The following is a 23,351-nucleotide window of genomic DNA, read 5'->3' as shown; positions in this document are numbered from 1 at the left end:
CCCAGCCCTGGATGTGGCAGTGGGAAGGGGGTTTTGAGGCACTGGCTGTATCCACATCTTGTAAATCTCCAGGAAACCCTCAAATGGACTTCGCTTTACAATCCTTAAGGACTGTGGTTACCCCTGGCCCTTCTACCCTATTTTTTTCTGTTGCATAAAACTTTCTTTTATGCAACATCTTATTTGGTAAGATGCTTTCACTCACTGCTGGAGAGTTTTCCCCTTAATTGTTTGGGACATAACATTATACTTTTTTCCACCTTATGAAAGTTATTGAATTGTCACTTGATGTAAGCCATATTAAATAAACTGTCAATCTTAGAAATAAATGTACGACTTCCACTTTCTGAACTGTGCAAGTCCAGTAAAAAGTGCTTTTAATACAGAAATGTTATTGTTTATACAGTTCTGGAGATAACCGCTGACTTGACAGAGGTCCATTAGAAAAAAAGGTGATTGAATCTGTGAGCTATCATAAAGAGGAAGATGACACAAACTGCATCCTGGTGGGCACCTCCGTGCCATGCTGCATTGATGCAACAATTCATGTGAAAGGAGCCCCACCCAACTTTTAAATGAATAAACTGCTCAACATAGAGGCATGCTTTTAGGGAAATTTCTGTATCAAAAATACATTTTTCTTATGCAATATTTCCAATCCCCCGGCAAACAGCTGTAATCATTAAAATTAAAGTTCTATACATATCCAGCTTAAGAATAAAAGACTCACACAACAAAGTAGACAACAATTCATTTAATAATTATTCTTTGTGGTCTCTAGGGGAGGGTTTGAAAGGTATAAAATGGTCATATTAAAATAATCGACCCAGTCTTTTCCAGATGGTGGATATCTCAGGATATCCACCATCTCTAATTGCCTTTTGACACAAGTCCCTATGTGTTTCGTTTTTTTTCTTCTTTTCAGTTTTTCAGCAGATGTCCCACTTATCCATGTATATAATTTACTTTTGTGGATGAACCAACTCGACAGTTCAATGTACAAGGCTCCCGCGGTCCCAGCAGACAGCACAGAACCAGTGACTCACAGGCAAACTTTGCTCTCAGTTTAATAGTCGCAGCTCAGTTTCTTGAAGAGGCCAGAGGTTTGCAATGGATAAGGCTTAATGTTCACAAGCATTTAAAAAGCGTTCCACGAAGCAAGCCTTTTTCCTGCCTGGGGGGTGCGGAGGGGTGTGGGGGAAGAGTGCTGGTTGGTAACCAAACAAAGACAAATAACATAACAATGAATATATTTATTATTATAGAAGATAATTAATGTTAAGTATAATAATTACAAAGGCAATTTCTCTAGACTACTATAATCTGGACCTGCTCTTACAGATGAGAGGAAACTGGGAGAACAGTTAACAGGAAGCTCTAAAATGCTGCGTTTACTCACACACAGTGCAGCACAGTTCGTTTTAACAAGAGAAACCCGCCGAACAGGGATGAGCCTCATTATGAGTGGAGATGAGGGTTAGGGTAAAGCAGAAAACTGAGGTAAGATGTTTAATGATCAGAATTCGACGGTCTCACCAGTAATCTGTCTCTTCCTTCTGGATGGATCCAGAAGGAAGGAAAAAGCACCACTTTCCCTCTTTTTTTCTTTTTTCTTTTAAAAAAAAGCGCCCCATCTAAAATACCTGGTTTACGTTGAAGAGAGCATGAAAACATTTTATAAGTTAACCAAGTTAAGGATGAATGTCTTTAAAGTGTGCAACCCTCTGAAAATCATTCCCAACCCACTTTGTGAAGGCTTGCCTAAGAGCATGAATTATAATTCACCTGATAAATGAGGGAAAAATAAAAAGCTGTCCTCTGCCTCTTCGTACAGCTTTCAAAATCTGAGCACTGTTAATAACCAACAGTCCATATATATATATAAAAAATACATCAAGGATGCACAGAAACCATGTACCTTTAAATTGCACTGATAAAACCACTGAGCATATTCCAAGTCTTTCTTATTCATCCAAACCATCAGCTCCAGCCAGATAAGTTTACACTTTGTTTTTTTTGTTTTTTTGTTTTGTTTTTTTTCCTTTGTTGTCTTTTCTGTAAATTTGTGATGACTGGAGCTGGTCTGGTTGTGTAACTAGGAAGGCAGGGCTTTAGTAGTCTGCAAGAGGAAAAAGGGGGGCAGTTTGAGAGCAGCACAGTGATCCTGACATTTCCCTTCGTCTCCTCCAGTGTTGTCCCAGTACTATCTGGACTCTCCATCTTTGTGGGTGCTGTACAGCGCCAGCTCGCTCGGCCCTCTGAGTCTCGAAGTGCGCGGCGGCGTGGCCGACCGGCTGGCGATGGACGGAATGAGCGGCGGCGGCGCCCCCACCGACAGAGCCCCCACCAAGTCCTTCGCCAGGATGCCGTTGGACATGTGGTGCGGGTTGATGGGACCGAGACGGGAGTAGAGGCTCGGGTGGTGCTGGGAAGCGGGGCTGGCTCCAGAAGGGAGCGAGTGAGGCAGAAGGCCGGGATGGAGCTGCTCTAGATGAGCGGCGGCTGCCGCGGCGGCGGCCGCGTGCGACGGGCTCGAGAGATGGGAGCCGTGAGGGAGGTGTGAGTGCATTGCAAAGTAGCGAGCGCGCTCAAAGTCTTCCCTCAGGATCTGGGCTCTTTGCTCCTCATCCAGAAGTCCGCCGCCCGGGGGTCCCAGCTGAGGAGGGCGATCGAAGGGTATCAGGCTAAACTCCGGGCGAACGCCGGAGGCGACGGCGGCGGAGGTAGATGTCGGAGGGTGTGGAGGCCCGGCTGCGGCCGCGGCAGCTACCACCGCAGCCCTCTCCGCCTCCACCATGTGCCTTTGATGTTGGAGAAGCCGAACCAGGTGTGGATCGTGTCGTAGGGCCAGATGTGGATCTGACCGAAGTGCCAAAGCCTCCCTCCGATGCGGATGCTGCTGATGGGCCATGATTTCCCTCCAGTGGTCCCAGATGAAGCTGTGCGGACCCTGCGGCTGTCCCGGAGGCGGTCCGTGGGGAAACCGCTCCCCTGCCGAACCGACTAGGAGTCCTGCTGTGCTTCCCATAATTGCTTCGAACGGCCGTGAGCGGTCCATCACTGGTTGGTGAGGAGGGGGATTAGGAGTGGGTGGCGGGAGTGGAACCCCGGGAGTGGGAGTCAGTGACAAAGAGCAGGACGAAGGGGTGCCAGAACTGGGGTGGTGCGGGTGGCTGTTGGGGCGGTCAAAGGTGTGGCTGGGCGCTGGAGGTGGATGGGTGATGGGGATGTGCTCTGGCTCCTCCTTCCTCTCCTCTTTGACTTTAACCGTCGGCAGAGAGAGGGATGGTTTGGAAACGGGCGTTGTGGTGCGGTCGGACTTCTTGACGTGAGACAAAGACGAAATGGAGGAAGAAGCTGCGGAAGAAGCAGGGAGGCTACCGTCTCTTTGGGAATGATCGTTGTGGAGGTTATGTGCCGGTTGGGCCTGGGAGCGGGGATAAAGGTCCATGGGGGATGGGATGGAGCGGTGGGAGGGAGGCGGCGTGTTGAGCACAGAGGATGAGGAAGATCGAGGCCTGTCCCTGTCTGCTACTAAAGACGAAGAGCCAAGCGGAGGAGCCCTCGAGGACATCATTGGCAGTGGCCTCTTGTCTCCATCTCTCTCTCGCTCGCGGTCTCTGTTCAAGCTCCGTGTCAGGTCCTCGATGGGTCCGCCGCCTCCTCCCAAGGCGCTGCTGTGGCCGTTGATGTGGTTGACCGGGGTGCTACTGCGGGGCTTGAAGTGCGGACCAACTGGAGACATTCTCACGGGTTGTCGGCCGTACAGCAAACTGTCCCTGCAACACAAAGGAGCCCGAAGTTCAAACTATGGAAACCTAATAGGAAACCTGTGTTAAAACACATTCCTCATTCGATCTCTGAAATTACATGAATCAGAGCCTTGCAGCAGTATTTAGCAGCCCCCCACCTCTTTTATCACATTAAGACTTCAATGTGTTTTGACACACACTGCAAAAAAGTATGTTGGGTCTAGTTTCTATTCTAAGTAACTTAACACACTTGAAAATAAGACAAAACTAACTTATGTGTAACTTTTCAGCACAATATAGAAATCAACAATTCCTTATCATTGATGAGTAGGAAATAAGCCAGTAGAACAAACGTTTTAACTTAAAATATATGAAAAATGTCTTGCTCCACTGGCAGATTATTTCATTCAAAAGTAGTACTTTTTCATCAATATTAAAATTATTGACTTGAAACAAGATCCTAATTATTGCTGAAAAATTACCTGTAAGTTTAGTTTTGTCTTATTTCAAGTGTACTAGGATATTTGCACTAGAAACTAGGCCAAAAATACTTGGTAAGATTTTGTGTTTTTGCAGTGCAGTTCTAGTTTTATTTTTGCACCAATTACTAAAATCCACAGGATAGAATCATCTTCAAGTCTACTTCTATTTATTCTTACTATAATTTTATTGGGATGCAACATACAACCTAACAAAACAAACTGAAATTTGTAGTTGTAACTTGTAAGACGTGCAAATTTATGAAATCTATTGCTTTAAACATAAAAGTCGGTAATACCTGTCCTTCTCATCCTTGATGTGAGGGATGTCTCTCCTCTCCATGTCCTTCCCTCGATCTCTCTCATCCCTTTTGTCCATTTCTTTAATCCAGGGACCTCCAGAAAACACCGACGGACCACCATGTAGACGGTTCCATGTCTCGATGTGATGGTTGGAGGTGGGCAAGCCCCCGACCGCGCTCGGTGGAGGCTCTTTAGGGCTAAACACGGAGCCGGCTAGAGGTGGCAAAGATATTTTATAGTTAGAAAAGCAAGCAGCTGAACCAGTTAAATCATTAAACGTCGCAGAAAATTTGCTGACACAAAGGGAATAAATGAACACACTCGTTTACTGGTGCCATCGTGTGTGACCAAAAATACAATTCCCATCCATTTATTGTTAGCATCTAATATGATACAGATAAAATAATTAGTAACAGGGGGGAAAGCACACAGAGATCAAAATGTTACCTCTAAACTTGTGTGCAACAATTTAGTAAAATTTGCAAAAAAAAAAAAAAACTTCTACTGCAAGAAAACAAAAACTTGCATATGAAAATAAGTTTGTCCTTGCTAAATAATACTTTTTTTTTTCTTTTTTGCAACTGTGCAATGTTGCAGTTTAGTACTGGGTACTTCTTTTACCTCACCCAGTTCAGTCTAGTTGATTAAACACAACTAAACGTTGGGAACGCTTCCCAACACACCACATTTGTCTTCCCGTTTTGCAGTAAACGTGCATACCCCTGTCGGTGCACTGGCGTTTGGACTGCACCCAGAACTGGCAGCTACTGAAATTAATGCATACAACCTTTTGCTTGTATATCAATGACAAACCCCAGCACAGCCATTCACAGCATGTCGCTGTGACAGCTGAGCTGTAGCTGTGCTATGAGACAGGAGAGAAGAACATTAAGAGGGAAAAGAAGCATGGATCACAAATTTCAGGCAGAGTTAAGACAAGGAGTGGGAGAACGCAAAACACAACATACGCCGCATGTTAGCCGCTTTTTTACCGAAAGGGATCAAATTATTCGTGATTTTAAACAACGGGAACCAGGAGTCAACCCGTATTTCAAATTGCTGACATTTCTCTACAGAATGAGGAACCAACGGTTAAATGAGGGTTTTGTAGACTTTAGTTTCCTCAGATGACAAAACTGAAGGGATCAAATTAGCCTGATTTCCATCAAACATCTCTTAATCGATTAATTTCTATTGCTCACTGAAGCAGAATGAACTCTGCATGTTCAGACAAATTTAAATATTTGACATTTTTATGAACACTAGTGTCTGACATTCTGTTAACTCCAGCAATAACACAATCCCATAAAAACAAAACCTCCAATAGTAGAAGTCAAATAAAACAATTCTATTTTATAATGTTCTTCATTGTGAGCTCAAACTATTAAAATTTGAAACTGCACTCAAAACTTCTTTAGGCTGTATTTCCATCTCCAGAGCACCCCATCAATCAACAGATTTTCTTTTATTAAAATGCACAACATTGTTGAAAAGAACATTTTGGGTGACATTTTGTATCAAATCCCAGGCATTCACACTTTTTGAACCAGCAAACAGACTCGGCTCCGTCCACCGCTGCTGATAGACTGAACTTAAGTACCATCAAATCATATGGCCAACAATCTTAGGTGTGGATGCGGTTACTTGGGGAAGAAGGTGCCATCTTCAATATCTCTGAGGTATTTCATATAAAGAGACATGGTTACTGTCAGCAGAGGCATGTTGAAGTCCTTATAGGCTGCTTCTTTCCACCTGGCACAGTTACATTGTTTTAACCTTTTTTGGTTCAAATACCTCAATCTCTTAACTTTTATCTTACTACAAACATGTGTAGCAAGATATTTAGTAGTAAATAATTTGCAGTAAGATCGTTTGTAATTTATCCGGGATGTGTAAAATGTCATCTGCAACTCCTGAAGTAGACGTGAACTGCATCGAAGGACAGAGCTGTGCAAAAAGCGGCGATGTGAAAATCCGCATCAACATCTCTGATCGTTACAAAATAAATTTATTGGCGTGTTGAGATGGCAGCGGGGAAACAGAGGAGGGAAAGAAATGCTTGTTGTTTGCAACAGATACCTTCACTTCTATGATCACAAAGTTTCCCAACAAAGTTGCACAGGTTTTTTTTTTTTTTTTAATCGTCACTAATTGTAAATAGTCTGTCTTTTAATGCTGAAAGAGATATGCACATTTTGTAGACTTTTTTTTTTTTTAAATCAACCAACTCAGTTGCACATTCCTCTGGACTGGAGTATTTTTTTTTTTTTATAGCTACCTGGCATTTATGCTGAAAGTTTTCCCACTACAGTATTTACTGTACAGTATTTTTGTTTTTATATTCTGTCTTTTTGTGAGTCTATCTGCTGTTATTGCCGGTCACTTTGCTGCTGTTGCACAGAAACTTCCCCACTGTGGGGCAATAAAGGATATTCCTACTCCAGTCAAACATCGTGCAGCCTTAGCTGGACATCAGAAACCGTTTCCTTCAGTAACTATTGTAATCATGAAGTGAACACATGACAAACTGAATTCATTTTTGTGCTCTATACCCCAATATTAGCTCCTAATGTAAACAATTTGTCGGCTTTGACCTTAAGAAACCAAGGAAAGAAATATTTCGAACACATTCTAGTTCTAGAAATGAAAAACTGTAAATCTGTACAACCCTTTCTACACTTGAATATAATTTTCTTTTAAACCATTCATGACATTTGGAAATAACAGCTTTCCTTTTTTTTCCCTTAAATTTTCTGAATGTTTTCACAAATCATAAAACACCACAATGCTTGTTCATTTCTGGTTTGGCAGTGTCATCAATGGCCTCTCTCTGTGCACCTGGATTACCTGTATTATGTGGATTGTTTCTGATTTATATCTCCTTGAATAGAAACTCAAGTCTGGAAACCTCATGCTCTGGATATTTGAAGAACCCTGGAAATATCACATTTAACAGACGCTCTTTTGACTGGATCATGCTGGACGAGTTTCAGTTGAATTTTAGTTGAGTTTTTGTGCGCTCCTGTTTGTGCATGTGAGAGGAAAGGATTATATCTAAGCAACACAGAGCCTCAAAGTGGACGGTGAAGCTGGGAGGTCCAACGTTAGACATCTACTTAAAGTGCCTCACTATTTAGACAAATTTGCTGAGGCCCATTGTTGTTGTGATTGCTTCTTGCTTAACAGGATAGTTTGGGATTTCGGAAGTGAGGATCAAATGCTCAAGCAGTTTATGTTTTACATTCAATAAATATCTATTTTTCCCCCCACCTTCATTCAGTAAAAATCCAGAGAATAAGAATGACCACTTTGAAGCTTTTGAAAGAGTCTCGGTTCAGAAATCCTGACATTTCAAACGCCTGGTCAGCTCATCTTCTCACAGTACACTCTAAATGTACCTACCTTCAACATTGTTTATGATTAACATCCACAGGAGACAACAAGTCATAAAACTGAAAGGACTTCTACGGATTTCTAAGTGCATCCAATTCAGATTTTAGTGGTAAAATAAGCAAATTAAAGGTAGAAACTTGAAGATTGTTCAGACATGAAACTGAAACATTTCCAAGTTTCAGATAAACGCCAATGAGTAATTTTTTTTATTATTAAGAAAAGCCTTGGTTTACTCAAACAGTGCCTTCTCCATATAAACATCTTCCTGGGCGACTACCATGTGTAGTTCCCACAGAACGTCGTTCTCTAGTTTAGATCGCCCACTTTTGACATGTAGATTGCAGAAAAAAATAAGAAATTTAGAAAATCTTAACCCGTCCTTTCTGGTTCGTGTTTAAAAGTGTGCTGAAACTGCAAAACTGACCCAGTGCTGGGCTGCCAAGTCCTCCAAAGGCACCAGAACCAAGGGCTCCCAGTGGAGCAAACGGAGGGGATCGACCATAAGGATCTAAAGCACAGGACAACCCTCAGAACAGGTGGGCACAAACTTTCTGCTGGACAACGTCAGTATTTCAAGTTGAATTAAAATACCCAAGTGTGCAGCCGGTGGAAGGAAGGAGGAAGGCGGCGCTGATGGGGAGATGAAAGGTGCCGACGAGGGATTGACTGCGCCTGAGGGAGGGGAAGAAGAAAGAAAACAAAACCTGTCAAAGAGAGTGAATCAAATGACTTCACACAAAAAGTACATTTACAAGCGGTGTAAAGGTGAAACACATACGCAGGAATTAAACACTATGCAGTTAAAGCAAGGAAATAATGTTGTCATGTAAAGAATACAAAGTCAAAAAGGGCCTTGTAGTTATATGAGAAAGGATTTTTTTGATATTTTGTCAAATCATCCAATTCTAGTTGTAGTTTCAGCCAAAAATGACCACATTAAATAAAGTATGAAGGTGATTATTTAGCTTCTTGTTATTAGAACTCCCTTCCTGGGTTAACATTTACTACTCCATATCTTTATCGGATGCAAAAATCTGTTTAATAATCAGCAAAAACACGTAGGGAGACGGTTGCAATCATCCCTTTTAGGATTACTTCGGCCTGCAGTACCTGCGGCTGGGAAAAGACTCGGAGGTCTAGTCAAATCATGAGTTGGAGGCAAGGCTCCTCCCAGGCCCACAGCTCCAGAAAACCGGGACAGCAGGTCACTTCGGAAGTCCAACTTGTGAGGATCGGCCTGCATCAGCTTTAAAAGAAAAGGAAAAAAGATCAGATTTGAACAGTTCATTCGTCACAAGCCCACAGAAAAACATTTTACCATCTTAGTGCGTAATCAAAATATGCTGATATCGTTCATAGCCTTTTTTTTTTACCTTGACTTTTCTCTGATGGCTTAGAATCATCCAGGCCACATGAACATGCATAGCGCACCATTTTCCTGGTTTCTGCAAAGCACAAAAATCAAACGGCTTTGCTCCGTTATCCCATCAATATTGCATGTGCAGTTTTAGAGCTTTAACACCAAGTCAGGCGTTCTTCATGCAGTTCAGAAATAACACAGCGCCTGACTTTACAGCTGGAGATAAGGCTAAAGGCTACTCACTACGGACCAGTTTAGGTTTTGGTATATTCACACACACATATATATACAACTACACACACACACACACACACACACACACACACACACACACAGCAGAATGGAAAAAAATGAAAAAATCGTAAAACACAGTTGGAATGAAAGAAAAAGTTACATATAGTTCACAATTTCTGGGTCTGAAATACTTGGGAGTTGGTGCACAAGGACAGAAAAGACCCGCAGAAGTCAATAGTGGATGTGACAGTAGTGTAAAGTGAAAGAAGTATCAAGACTTAAAGGGCCAGTCCAGGATTTTTAGAACTGAGATTCTGTTTAAAGATCACATGAAGTCGACATCTTCCGTGTAGAAGATACTTCCTGGTGTTTCCATTTAGAAGAAATCCAGATAAGTTGGTCCCAGACTTCTACAGTTTTAAACAACTCTAATCTCAAACAACAGCTTATGCAAACGCCGTTTTATGAACCTCTAAATTACTACTGCGTTCACTTAGGGCAACAATTGTTTAAAAGGGGGATTTTGGGGTAGGAGGCAGTGCATCACTGATGTCGTTTTCGTCTGATGTTACAGAAACTTCTGGAGTGACCCGAGTTCTCTCCAGATGCTTGGAACAGATTTGCTTCACGCTACTCGTTTCGTAAAACAGCTGAGCGATTTCTGTCGAAGAGACTAAATACCTTCGCCTTTGTTTTCTCAGTTTGTGTGTCGTAATACATTCAAATGTTATACATAAATGTAAAAAAAAAATGTGGCGATGGATATATACTGGAGTAATATTACTAAGGTTATCATAAAACAATAACATTATGCTTTCTGAGCAACTATAAAGCAGTGGTTAACATTCACTTACTGATTTTTACACGACTTATTATTCAAACTCGGTAGCCTGACGATGAACCAAAACGCTTCACATGATCAACTCTCTCACGCAGGAATATTATTTGTGGTGCGCCACCTCCTACCTCAATTTCCTGCGTAAATAATCATCATTTTTGCAGATACCAGCTCGGCGCAAACAAAGCAATGGTGTGAAGCAGACCTGAGCATTTTCTGCACCGCAGGCCACGTAAAGACCCATTACACATCCTGAACTCGTCGACAGAAAACCCGAAGCGCAACATGATTTTTACATTGAAATATGCCGCTTTTATTTTTGGATGAAAATGGCATTTTTGCTCGTGCAAAAAACTAACGTGAACTGTAGGGTCTTTTTAAATAATTCACTTCATGGACAATATATCCTCATCATTAAATCTGTGTACATTAACAACGCTTCAAAGGACTTCCTTATTATGCATTATTTAAAGGCGTTATGCATCCCAGCTCACACAGATGACAGATCCCAAGATGCTTCAGGCCAGAGAGTGTTTGAGGCAATAGCCTCCCAATGCAACGTCCTAATATAGCGCAGCCCTAATGACTCATTTACTGAGGTCAAAGGTTAAGTAGCTCTGGTTGTCCGGAACAGACTGCTTGAATTAGCAATATCCAACTAATTTTTTTTTCTTTTTTTTTTTTTACACTTGGCAGATTACTTGAAGTTTAAACGTGGGCAGACGTACGCAGATAGGAGGAAAACTAATTGTAATTCAGAATTTATTTTAAATGTATTTACTTTGGTTTAAACCTTTACTCCTCTGTGGAGCTTAATGGGGTTGGAAATCGCTGAAGAATGACAAAATATACGAATGTTAATCTAGAAATATTACACAGATGCTGCTGTTATTAATAAAACTTGTTAAAAAAAAATAGTTTTACAAAATGTGAAAATCTTTTTAGCTCGACAGAAATAGGAAAGTACAAATTTATTGAGACAGAGGAAAATTCTCAATCATGCAAACATAAAGCAGGATAATTACAGCAGTATAGTGGGCTGATGATTGGCATTAAATGTTGAAGTAAAAGTGTTCTGGATCAATAAACAAGGTAAAGAAAAAAAGTTTGTAAAAGAGCGTTTGCATAAACAGTCATTTCTTACTAGAGTTGCTTTAAGTCCAAATCCTTGCACCTTTCAACAGAACCTCACTTTTAAAAAAAAAATCTCGACTGCACCTTCAGAGGAACCAATAGATTCAAAAACCTTTTGTTTGCTTACATTACTGATTTTCAGTGACGTCCCAAATGGATCAGTTAGCTACGAGAGAACAGAAGACCAAAAATCACCTTTAATCAACTGACGTCACTTAGAAAATGACATTTTGCACCAGTTGCTGCTCTGACTCGCGTTACGGCACATCCTGGCCCAATTAGCTATGCATGTCAGTATTTTACATTTCAGTCTGGAGCTGCTGTCGGCTCCTTGTCCTTACCCTGTGATCTTTGGTCTGCAGGTGGTGAGAGACAACCCCGAGTCGTGCCGTTAAATCAGGAGCCGTTCCCTGAGGGACAAGAGGCTGTCAAACACAGCACACACACATGAGCCACACCCCAATGATCCACCAGCCCTGCTAAATGAAGGCAAATCTAGCAATTATGATGCATTTGGCCAGCAGAACTTGAGCAGCATAATCAGAACTCATCAAATTATTATTTTTTTTTTACTCTAAAATGTTATCAGACAGGCTTCTACATTTCATTGTCAGCTCCCTCGGCATGGGAGATCAAATAAACAAGACACTCCAGCAAACCCTCATTAAAGCAGAGCAATATATGAGACAGACCGGCGGAGACGCAGGCAGAGTTCTGCCTTACCTTTGGCTGAAATGCTCCCTGCAAAGAGCCGAAGGGCCCGGCAGGAGGAATAACAGGCGGAATACTCGAAACCGAGGACGGAGGGTACTGTGGGAAGAACTGACACACAAAGATATCCAAGTCAGCGATCAACAAAGGCCTGAGGAAACTGACCGAAACACTACGCAAGTTTATAAACCGGGCACGACTCGTTCCGAAACTTTAGAGTTATCACGAGTTACGCAATCAGCAGGATTGTTAAAAGACACTTACAGGGTGTCGGTACAGTCCGTCCATTTTGCTTGGAAACTTCTCAAACTGAAAAACAGAAAACAATCGCGTGGCTTGAAAAACCCTCTCAAACTGAGAACAGTCAACATTCCAGGCCCTGGAAATCACAACACAGATGTTCGGAGGAGCAGCAGAGGACGGCTCACCAGCGGCGGCGCCGTGGCCGAGGGGTGCAGGAAGGGTGTGAAGTGTTGGTGGGTGTGCGTGTGCTGGTGCTGGTGGTTGTGCTGATGGAACTGGAAAGCCAGCGGCGGCACGGTCGTCTGGTTCTGGGACGTCCTGCCCGACGAGCTTGACGAGGAATTCGGTGCCGACGGACCGCCGGGGGTGCTGCGGCCCGCCGCCGCAGAGTTGTTCTCGGCCCCCGGCACGCTGCGTCTGCCCTCGCGCTCTGGAGGGAATCGAGATTTATGGCTTGAGTCGACACGTGGAAATAAAACCTACAACAGTTTGGCTATCTAATTAATAATATGATGGAAACAGAAACAAATAAACACCAGGAATTTCTTTTTTTTTTTTGAAGTGTTACCAGGGTTGGAAATTTGCATCTGCCTCTTTCCTAAGGCAAGTAAATTTAAAAAGTAATGGAAAATGTTAATAAAACAGAACAGCGAGTTTTAATTGAAAGGAAGAGTGTTCAGTTTCTACAACCGACCTCTTGGGGGCGGTAATGCCTACAAGCTGCTGCTGCTGCCGCAGACGCCATTGGGAGCTTAAGGGGAACTGAACGGTAGTGTGGAGTCACTTTGCTGGAGAAAAGCAGCTGACAGAAACCGACATTTCTCAAGAGCATCCCAAGATTTGGAGATTAAATTAAATTGCAAATTTTTAAAATATTTTTTTTTGTTAAATAAGAAGTAGACAGGAAGTGAAAATGGGAAGTTGCATCACTTGTGACAAGGCATGAGCTAAGTTGGCATGAGCACAGTTTTAAAGAGATAAAACCACAAAGATTTACCACCACGCTGTTTCTGCTGTCTATAGTCGTCTGACGTGAGACGACGGCAGACTTTCTGGCTTTTATTCTCCAGAGGAATGGAGAATAAAAGCCAGAGCTAAATCTGCCCCGCTTGCTGCAGAATGACTGCAAGGCGACTACTTGAGACATGACTTACAAAAAATTTAATTCTTCTAAACGCAAAGAAATTATTTTGATTGTAATAGTGTTTTGCCACATTACACTAACAGCAGTGCCACTTATTGATGCTTTTCAGACTGATATCAAATCTCGGAAAAAAATATTTTTCCTTAAACCAGGCAATGTTTTATTAACATCAGCTTCTGGCGCTAGTCTTGATGCCCCTTTTCAAAATATGAATACGAAGGCTGGGAAACAATCAATTTTACTGATTTTCTTTAAAAACATTTTTTTTAAATTGGCTGAAACCTGCAATCGCAGAACGAAGCTCCTGGAGATGAAGGAACTTGGCCAAATCTGACTGAATCTGATCTGAGCATCTTTTTTTTTTTTTTTTTTTTTATCTTGGATTAGTTTCTGTTTCAAGAAATTTTTAATGTCCACTGTGAAGACAACCGAAAGACTTCTGCTTTACATCAACAAAATGCAATACTTGCTGCGCTAATATGATCAGTTCTCACTTCACAGACGTGCTACTTCCCCAACACCGTGGACAAACCCAGACAACCCACAGAGGAAGTGTCTACATTTTGGTTTATTTTGGTAACATTGCAGTCATTTCGCTACCTTGACAAAGAAACAAAAAGAAACTAAGCTAACCAAACAGCAGCCAACTGTGGCAGATCCCTTGAGTTTACCTGAAGCTGTCGAATGAGCAGGAGGAAGCAAAGGCGGCGGCGGAGGCAGGCCGGGCGAAGACGTGAACAAGGCCCCGGAGCTGGCTCGGGACGGGGGTCGGAGAGGCCCCGAGGAGCCCGAGCCCCGACTGTAGGGCAGAGACACGCTAGTGGAAGGAGTCGGAGGGCGCATGGAGGCCGAGGAAGTGGCGACAGACGACGCAGACGATGGAGTTTTGACTGGAGCGCCGCTGCTGAGAGAAACAAGAAAATCAGACACTGAAGGGAACCAGGCAGCAGCAGCGATGACGTTCAACCACGAGAAGCCGACCTGTTGTAGATGGACTGAGACCGAGGAGGCAAACCGTACGGCTTGGGCTTGGAAAGGGGTGGACTCCCGTTGTGGCGAGTGCCGTTCCCGTTGACCGGACTGGGCCGAGGGACGGCGACGGAGGCGGTGACGGGGGAAGACATGCAAATGAGACCAGGAGAGGTAGAAGAAGAAAACGGCTCCGGGAAGTGTGGCTCCAGGCTCGTCTCCTGACTTCGTTCCAGGCCGGACACTCGCGGGGTCACCATTAGCCGCGAGATGCCGCCGCAGCGTGCCGACAGAGGCGGGCAGCTTTTACCCGCCGTGGCCAGGTTCGAAGGGGACGGATCCACGGCTGAGAAAAACAGACGATGAACAGGCATGAATGCGAGCGGACGTTTTTCACATCTACAAAGAAATATTCCTGAAATTTGAGAGACCTGACATTTCCTCCTCCGCTGTACCACCAGCCGACAAGGAAATAATTTGAGTTTCACACAACTAACTTGTTATACATCATTCTGGTTCTCTGAAACTTAAAACGTCTAATGATAACAATTACGAGGAACTATCCAAGCCTGCATAAGCCGATAAAGATCATCCTGAAGACTAGAAGGTGAGCTCTCACCAAAAGAACTGCAACAAAGTTTCCACACATTTTCATGTCCAAAATCCATTAAATTTCCAGACTCAGATTCAACAGACTTGTCATCCCAGGTCTGGACCATTTTTAAAGTAAAAGGACAACAATTCAATGTAAATTCATAGAGAAAGAAAGATATAGAAGGGAACATAAGTACAGAAGGGAAGACAAAAAAGGAAAGAAGACAGAAAGAAAAAAATAAAGAGGATGAGTGATTGAACAAGAAATTGCAAAAGAGACGAAGACCAAGTGACAGGAAAAAAAGAAAGACCGATGAAAGAAAAGCGCTGGACACCAGGCTAGTAAAAGAATGGAAGGGAAAGAAGGATGAAACAGAAGAGCATGGATGGTGGGGAGAAAGAAAGTACAAAGAGAGGGAAAGGAAAAATTAAGAACCGGGTAAGAGGAATGAATTACAAATACATAATTAAGGAAAGGAAGTAGAACGGAAAAAAGAAACTAGGAGAAGGGAAGAATGAAGGAAAGGAGGAAAAAAGGGAAGGAGGATGAGAAAAAAGAAAGGATAGAAGGAAAGATGCATGGATGGACAGATAAAAAGTCTACAACTGCTCTTTCCACAAACGTTTCCAGCCTGGAAAACATTTAAATTCTAGACCTTTCCAGACCCTGAGGAACTCCGCTGCATGCTGTTAAACCCAGAGCGCCACGACGATACAGAGAGGAAACGATCCAGGACGGCAAAACACACTCTGCGCCGTCTGGGAACAATCTGAAGCAAGCTTTGTTGCCTCGCAGAAAATGGCCAGAACGGCACGTTTTTCATAGACACGAGAGCAGAGAGTAAAGCTGACTTCACCTTTATCATAAAGAGGAAGCTGCATCTGACAAACTCATGGTGAATAAAAAAAAAAAAAAAAAAAAAGAAAAACTTCAAGGAAGACACCACAGCAACTTTTCTCAGTTCAACACTATTTATATTTACCAGTTATTCTGGTGTAAGACAAAGCAGTGACACTGCCGATTCTTCTGAGATGCTACCATGAGAAGGAAGGAACCGTTTCAGATTTTACACAACTGTAGCTAAAAAATGAAGCATGTCCTGAGCCGGGCACACGCCGACCAAGTCCAATTCAGAAAACGGCGCAAAAACTAAAACTAGCTGAGATGCAACAAACGTCTGCTCTTTCCTTGTGCTCTCTTCATTAAAGTGAAAATTGAAGAGTTTCCAAACCTTTTCTGGTGCTGACTGTGAACACTGGATCCATTTCATTGTCGGAGGCCTGCACAAGCAAAAAGTAAGAGATAAATAAATAAGGAAGGGACACAAATCATCAATCTATTTTCAGGCAAATTATTCCACCAATCAGGAAAAAAAAAACAGCAATAAGCTCCTATGACTAACATTACTAACCACCTAATCTGAAGAAAAACAAAGATATTTCGTCAGACATTAGGTCACACACACACCTTATCTCCAGTGTCACTCTCTGTGTCGCACTGAAAGAAGGGCGAGAAAAAGAAAAAAAAGAAAAAATAAGCATCTATGTCAACATTTACGTGAAAAAAGATATTAATAACTGACTGCAATATCAGGAAACACTTACAATGTAGCCCGTCTCCAAATGAGAACCCTAAAAGACAAACGATACGAGAGGGTTGTGGCAAGTTACACAAGTTGTAGAAAATTTCACAGTGGATTTAACTTTGGCAACACGCTGAATAGTTTTCGGGACTCCATGAAACACCGGTATCAAAAGGTGTTGCTCAACAGCGTGACAGTGAACCAGTTTTACTGGCTCACTTTGAATAGCAGGATATACAGGTCATTAGCGCCGCAAAACTATAAACACGGTTGTTTGATCAGGAATTATCTGCACGTTGAGCAGACTAAGTGCCTGCGCAGCCAACTGGAGCGCTAAAGCCATCCTGGCGTCGTGAGCTGTTGCCTTTACCTCCATCTTTCGTCTCTTGCTTCTCCTCTTCAAGTAGCTGCTGGAGTAGCTGTGCGGGGCCCCTTCCTCGGGCTCCGAGAGCGGCCCTCTGCCGTTCTCCTCCGGGCCCCTCTTCCTCTTGTTCTGCCTTCCCAGCATGTCGGTGCGCTGATTGGGCTTCAAGGAACAGTCCATCTGATAAGGGAGGAGAACCGAGAGTCTTAATGTCTGCAAACAATGACGATAACACGAGCTGCAGAACACAACTGAACTGAAATGTTGCAATAGCAGACGACTGCTTGGATGCAATATCTGATTGGCCAGTTGATTTCCAAGACTCAAAATCCTCTTATTTGGGTGCTACGTTCACTGACCACACTTGACTTAGAGCTTGGTGAGTGATGCTGCAGCTCAGGGGCAGCAGTATTGTGGTAACGTGCAAGAAAAAGTGGAGAGAAGACGTTATGGTTTAGTTCCAATAACACAATCACCGCAATCTGATATTTTCCCCAAGATTGTGTAGACTCAGACGTAACCAATAACATCACACAGCAATGTTTAAACGAGCAACGGTTTCAAAAACCAGCAAAATTTCATGTTGAACTTCATGTTGGGCTGAAACAATAAATCGGATTAATCTTGACGAATTGATTACTGAAATCACCGTTGATTAATTTAATCGATTAATTGCCAAAAAAAAAGTTTCTGAAAGAACACACTCAGAGCAGATATAAAGCCAAAACGATACAAAATCTATAAATATTTAAGATAACACTTTGTCTCTGAATGTGTTTAACTCAAAGCTTCTCTTATTTTTCTTATTTAAAAACTTTAATTTAATTTGTCTATATGCATCTTATAACACATTTAATATACGGCTTAAACTGTTGATTCAAAAAAATCTGCAAAATGTGGCAATTTTTTTTTTTAATCTGATTAATCGATTAATCGTCGGAATAATCAACCACTAAAATAACTGTTAACTGCAGCCCTGCTATGCTGCTCAAAGTCCTTTCAATGACTTTGAGCATTGAAAGGCACCTTACTCTGGCACCAGAGTGACTCCAGTTTTCTGACTACATCAAGCTCTGGGCACCGCAGCTACCGGGCTGCATCTCTGTTAAGCTGCCAACCTGAAAAGGTAAAATGATTTAATTAACAAAAAATTAATTAAAAAAAATCAGCCCGCTGTCATCCCAAGTATTGGGCCAGTGTCTCGATCGCAGCATTTTTTTTTAAATAATCATTATCAGGAGTTACATTTCAACAGGAACTCCTAATGCCAGATGCAGGTACATTGCTTGTGGTTTATCAGCCGCACCCCGACGACAGGTGTAGCTGTCATGCAAACCCAATTACTTCCGCTTCTTAAACTACACCACAGAGGTATCCAAGTGTCTGACTTCCTGCTGAAGTGTTAAATAAGAGGTTGGTATAAAAAACAGATTTTTTTCTTTTTTTGTTAAGCAAACCCTCTTTTTTCTTTTCCCTCCTCTCTTAAACAACACTGGAAACAATGGGCTACTCAGAACTTCAACCGTTCTAAGAAAATGTAAGCCGCTGCTGAAGAAAGGGTATGAGTAAGGCGTTTTATTTTAGTGTCGGAAGCTTAAAATATTAAAAACAAGTTGAGTTACACAAGGCGGTTTCCCAAACCACAGTGGGGAACTTAATCTGTGGCATCTGTTTCTTTTCGGTGAGATGCGTAAGCGCCCTACGTGCTAATCAAGAGTGAAATAATTTAAATAGATTGGGTCTAAAATTTGGACATAACTGGACTAAATTTCAGTAATTGGATCGTATCATTTCAAGGCAGATTTGAACAAATCCTGCGAAGACAGGTAAGCCTTGGTGTGCATCGGACTGGAAAGGTAACCAATCAGCGGTCGTGAAATTTGCTGGTTGATTTGACTGGAAAATAAAGCTGTCCAGGAGAACACAGAGTCACTTTGCGTGTCTCTACATCAGGACTTGTACATCATTTGCCTTCTGTGTGTGTGTGTGAGTGTGTGTGTGTGTGTGTGTGTGTGTGTGTGAGATGACAGAGGGCTCACTCTGTCCTTCTAAGTACAACTGACCTAAATTATTAACCAAAAATGTTGGTTCAAGAAACCTAATTCAGCTATTTGGACAATAAAATGTAAACTAAGGGGAAATACACATTTTAACTCCACTTCTGCCTCCTTAACAAAAGAGCCATTAGACAACTCATCAATGCCTGCAGGAATTAGGCCATAAATAATTGAGGAATCTCCAAAACCCATCAGAAGGGGTGGGGTGCCGGGCTCTCCTGGGATATGTTTATTTACGCCAAGGAACAGATCGTCTAAAAACTAATCAATTCAACCTGACGTCTTTCACGCGGTGTGTTGGTATCAGTGAATTATCGGCCGCAACTGGTGCGCCAATCTACTGATTTATCGATTCTTTCAAGTAGTAGTAATAGTTTAGGTTTAACACCATGTCAGAAACAATGGATTTCTCACAGCAACGAGGAGTAATTACCAATAAATTCAAAACAGGTCACAATTTTTAAGTAACATCAGGTGTTAAAAAACTAAACTTTGTCACTTTAGTTCTCTCGAAGCTATTAATATTGCCCTTTTTAAATGCCAGGCTCCATCAAAAATGGTTAATGCCAGATTAATTTCAGGCAATATTTTACTGGAAAAATGAAGGAACTGAATTTATTTTGTTTCGACGGGATGAAAACAACACTGAAATAATTATTGTTAAATATTGCTATGGCAATATAAGTTTTAATTAACCCATATTTTCTTCACTACTCGTTTGCGGCTATTCCATCGTCGCAAGGTCCCCGCTGCTTTCCCGAAGCGTTCGAGTTTGGTCACCAAGATCTAATCAGTTGTGGGCATAAATAATAGTAAAAGTGGCTCTTGTTTCAATTAATTTATTATTGATATGTTGTTTCAATGCTGGTAATTTGAGAGGTTCTCCAACCAAATACTGCACCCAAGCAGTTCTTTGCAATTGCAGTTTTGCAGAAAGATACTGCAAGAGCAATTGCGATTCAGTATATTGTGGAGATTTAGGGGAATATATTATGGAGTAATCAACATGACCTTTTGGCTAATTTAAATAATAATTACAATAATAATAATAACACATTATCAGATAAACTAAACATTTTTGTGACTTTGAATCACAGTGTTTTAAATGGGTTTATGTAAACTCAAGGAATAAATTAGCCCAGATTTCAGCTTCACGTGAATTTCTTGTCCCTTAAATGTCGTCCAAACTATTCTTTCTGGTGAAATGTGTCTCCTTTTGTTGACAGATAACCGTTCTAAAGAAAACTGAACCAAAATATAACAATAAAAGAAAGAGTAGGCCACACTAATCCGTCACTGAGGTCCGCTCCTGACTGATGACAGTTGATGTCAAATTAAGATATTTACCTCCAGTGCCTCCAAGCTGATGAAGCTCGCAATAGCGAAGCCGTCAATGATGTCTTCCTCGCAGGACACAGACTCCCTCTTCCTCCGACGCGGAGGCCTGTGTCTCCCAAATACGGGCCGACGTTCTCTCCCTCCGGGACCCAGGACATTATTCGTCCCGCGTCCCTCTCGGTCGGAGCCCGAGGACAGGGATGTGGCCCGCTCCTCGGCCAGGTTCACTCTCCTCCGCCGCCTCAGCTCCCTGTCGCGCTGCGAACGGGACCGTCGGCTCTTTCTCATTCCAGCGCTTCGGCTCGGACCCTCCATAGTCGGAGGCCGCCTTCCTTTGTAGCTCCAATGGGACCAAAGGCACTTTATTTCAGTCCCGGTCCGGCAGAAGGCACCGAACCGTAAATTTAAAAGAAGGAAAAGGAAAAACAACCACACCACACACAGGCCCTAAGAGGGAGCCCCTGTTAAAATGGCGTTAATGGAACCAGTGGCTATTATTTACCGTCCCCTGACAGCAGTCTGCTGGCATCAGCGCCTTTCTTTTTGCGAATTTTTAGTGTCATTTCACTGAATTTGAACACAGACTTAGATCCACACGGGAATATCAAACATCCAGAACGTCACGCAGATGTCAGGACATAGCTGACTGTGTTTCCTCTGAGGCTAATATGAGCTAACAAGACGCATGTAAACAAAAAAAGACAAGTCTAGATAAGGGCCAGACAGGCCAAAGCAGATTGCTTATATATTACACATTAAAAAGTACGACATCATCAGAAATCCTTTTCACAATCAATCCGATTTTCTCTGGAATTTTTTTTCTGTACACGCCGACAAATTTATTAGCAATAATGACATACGACTAGCTGGCTAGCAAGGCCAATAACCTACTATTCCCAATAATATTTAACATTAATGTCAAAGTTTAACATTGACAGACAAAGTTAATGAATATGAATGTAACTAGTTAAACAAGCTAATTAACTATAAATAGCAAAGCCTAATAGAACTCGTTAATCAGTCTTTAGCTGTTTCGGATAGCACAGCTAAAGCGATACAATATTATATATACTCGGAACCTAAGAATATACCTATATTATTATAATGTCTCCAAAGACTGACAGGTCGAGCTGTAGAGTTGGACTTAGATCCATCCGCCAAAAAGAGCAAAAATTCCTCCTGTTGACGATTTAATGGCCGATGGTGATGGTTGAATTCATCAAAAGAAAGACGTAACGTCGCTACCACAGCAGCTAGCTGTTAGCCTTCCGCAAGAACCTCTCAGATTTTAAGGAAGGCTAATATAACGTACGTAAATTTTAAACTGCGAAACAAGCGTAGAGCTTTAATGTTTCGCCTTATCAAACACAACTCCCCCGTCGTTCTCCGTTCGTAACAACAAAAACCTCTGAGGCCCAAATTTTAAAGCCTCGATTTCGATTTACAGGGTGTCGGTACTTGAGCCCCCATCGGGCTGGTCTTCTCCTGCATGAAGTCCTCCTTATAATCCAATGTTTGGAAGAAGTTGAACTTCCGCTCAGCGATGTCTCAATCGCGCTGAGCTCGGACTCCACACATATTGCGAGAGGAATACAGAATGGCTCCGCTGTTCTTTCGCAAGTTTCCACGGAACTGGGAATTAATGGTGAAAATGAGGCAGACACAACCCTTGTCAGCCGTGCTGTGCATTGTGTGCGCAGCTCTTCTTCCTCAGTCATCTGGCTGGCTGATTAGAGCTGGACTGAGCTATGTCGCCCCCAAGCGGACACTGTGCTTAAATTCAGGACATTCAGGAGGTTTTCCAGTAAAACAGTAATTTCACCAAAGTAAAATCGTAAATACAATCAGCTTACAGCATCTCAGCAAACGACAATAAATGTCAAGTTTTTTTTTTCTCTGTATTTTGTGATTTAGATTTTCTTACACCTAATGAAAACATAAAATTATTTTGCACAGAGAATGACATGGGGCCAACAAAAGAGGTTGTAATACAGGAACCTGAGCCAGCTGAAAATTATGTTCATGTATTATACAAAATAAAATCTCAGTGCTTGTTAGGCTCTTTTGTATGAGCTATTGCATAAAAGTGCACGTTATAGAGTCCATTAGGCTGTGGCTCTACTGATTTGTTAAGAAAGCCCAGGTTGCTGTAATACCAGCAGTCTTTGTTTGCCTTGGTGTTTCCAATCTCCATCTTAGCAACGTGCTTGATGCCATAGATGAACAGTTTCATTATTAGTGACTGAAAATGGTCAAGGTTTTGCTGGCTTCTGCTCTTCCTCTTCCTTTTTGAGAAGTGAACACAGGTGTTCAATGTAATCTAGGAAATTATGTTCTGATGTCTCATGGAAGTTTTCATCTTTTCTTCCAAAGACAAGTACTTCTTCTAATGTCTCAAATAATCAGGAGGCTTCACCTGAGAAAATAACTTTACACCAGTCTTCTGGAGTCTGTCCTTGTATTTACTGCAACTGTCAGTCTGTGCTTTTTTTTTTCTTTTCTGAAGCAGACATTGTTTTTTTCTGCCCTTTGTCACTGCCCTATTATTTAACTTACTGTGCTATATTCATACTCATCATTGTTCAATCAGCTCTACATTGGCAGCAACTTGTTTTTATAGCTCACTCTTCAGCAGGTGAAGGTCCTGGAATTTGCTGAATCCAATTTAAGTTATGAAAGTCATATTGAGCTCTCTGCAATTCTTGTCATTATGGAAAAGTGGCCAGAGGAAAACTACTGTTGAAGAAAGCGACATAAGAAGTTCAATTTTCTGTAAATTTGGTGAATTTTCTGAGGACACTCTTGTCAGATCGGGCCAAAGCTGAACACAACTGCAGTGTTAGGATGACAACTAA

The 23,351-nt window shown here is 42.1% G+C and overlaps 1 protein-coding gene across 6 annotated transcripts; it reads right to left on the bottom strand.

The window, feature by feature from the left end:
- Positions 1–915: 915 nt before the first annotated feature.
- fbrs (fibrosin) lies at positions 916–22,210 on the bottom strand. Of its 6 annotated transcripts, none has more exons than XM_007572646.2 (18): positions 20,506–22,210; positions 17,108–17,281; positions 16,760–16,786; positions 16,623–16,652; positions 16,387–16,435; positions 14,573–14,906; positions 14,263–14,495; positions 12,633–12,877; positions 12,469–12,513; positions 12,217–12,315; positions 11,835–11,918; positions 11,621–11,659; positions 9,301–9,372; positions 9,038–9,173; positions 8,519–8,599; positions 8,352–8,435; positions 4,531–4,747; positions 916–3,779 (listed from the first exon to the last, which is right to left on the bottom strand). In XM_007572646.2, the coding sequence occupies exons 1-18, from the start codon at positions 20,809–20,811 to the stop codon at positions 2,204–2,206; spliced, it is 3,831 nt and encodes a 1,276-aa protein (XP_007572708.1). In that variant the 5' UTR covers positions 20,812–22,210; the 3' UTR covers positions 916–2,203. The 6 variants fall into 6 exon arrangements, with proteins under 6 accessions (XP_007572708.1, XP_007572722.1, XP_016516488.1 ...); XM_007572660.2 differs by having other exon boundaries at positions 11,835–11,903; XM_016661002.1 differs by having other exon boundaries at positions 14,263–14,492.
- Between the last annotated feature and the right edge of the window lie 1,141 nt (positions 22,211–23,351).

Source organism: Poecilia formosa, unplaced genomic scaffold (assembly GCF_000485575.1).
Source record: "Poecilia formosa unplaced genomic scaffold, Poecilia_formosa-5.1.2 Scaffold7, whole genome shotgun sequence".
In the NCBI taxonomy this organism is placed as follows: Eukaryota; Metazoa; Chordata; class Actinopteri; order Cyprinodontiformes; family Poeciliidae; genus Poecilia; species Poecilia formosa.
This window is presented reverse-complemented; position numbering and strand designations above follow the sequence as displayed.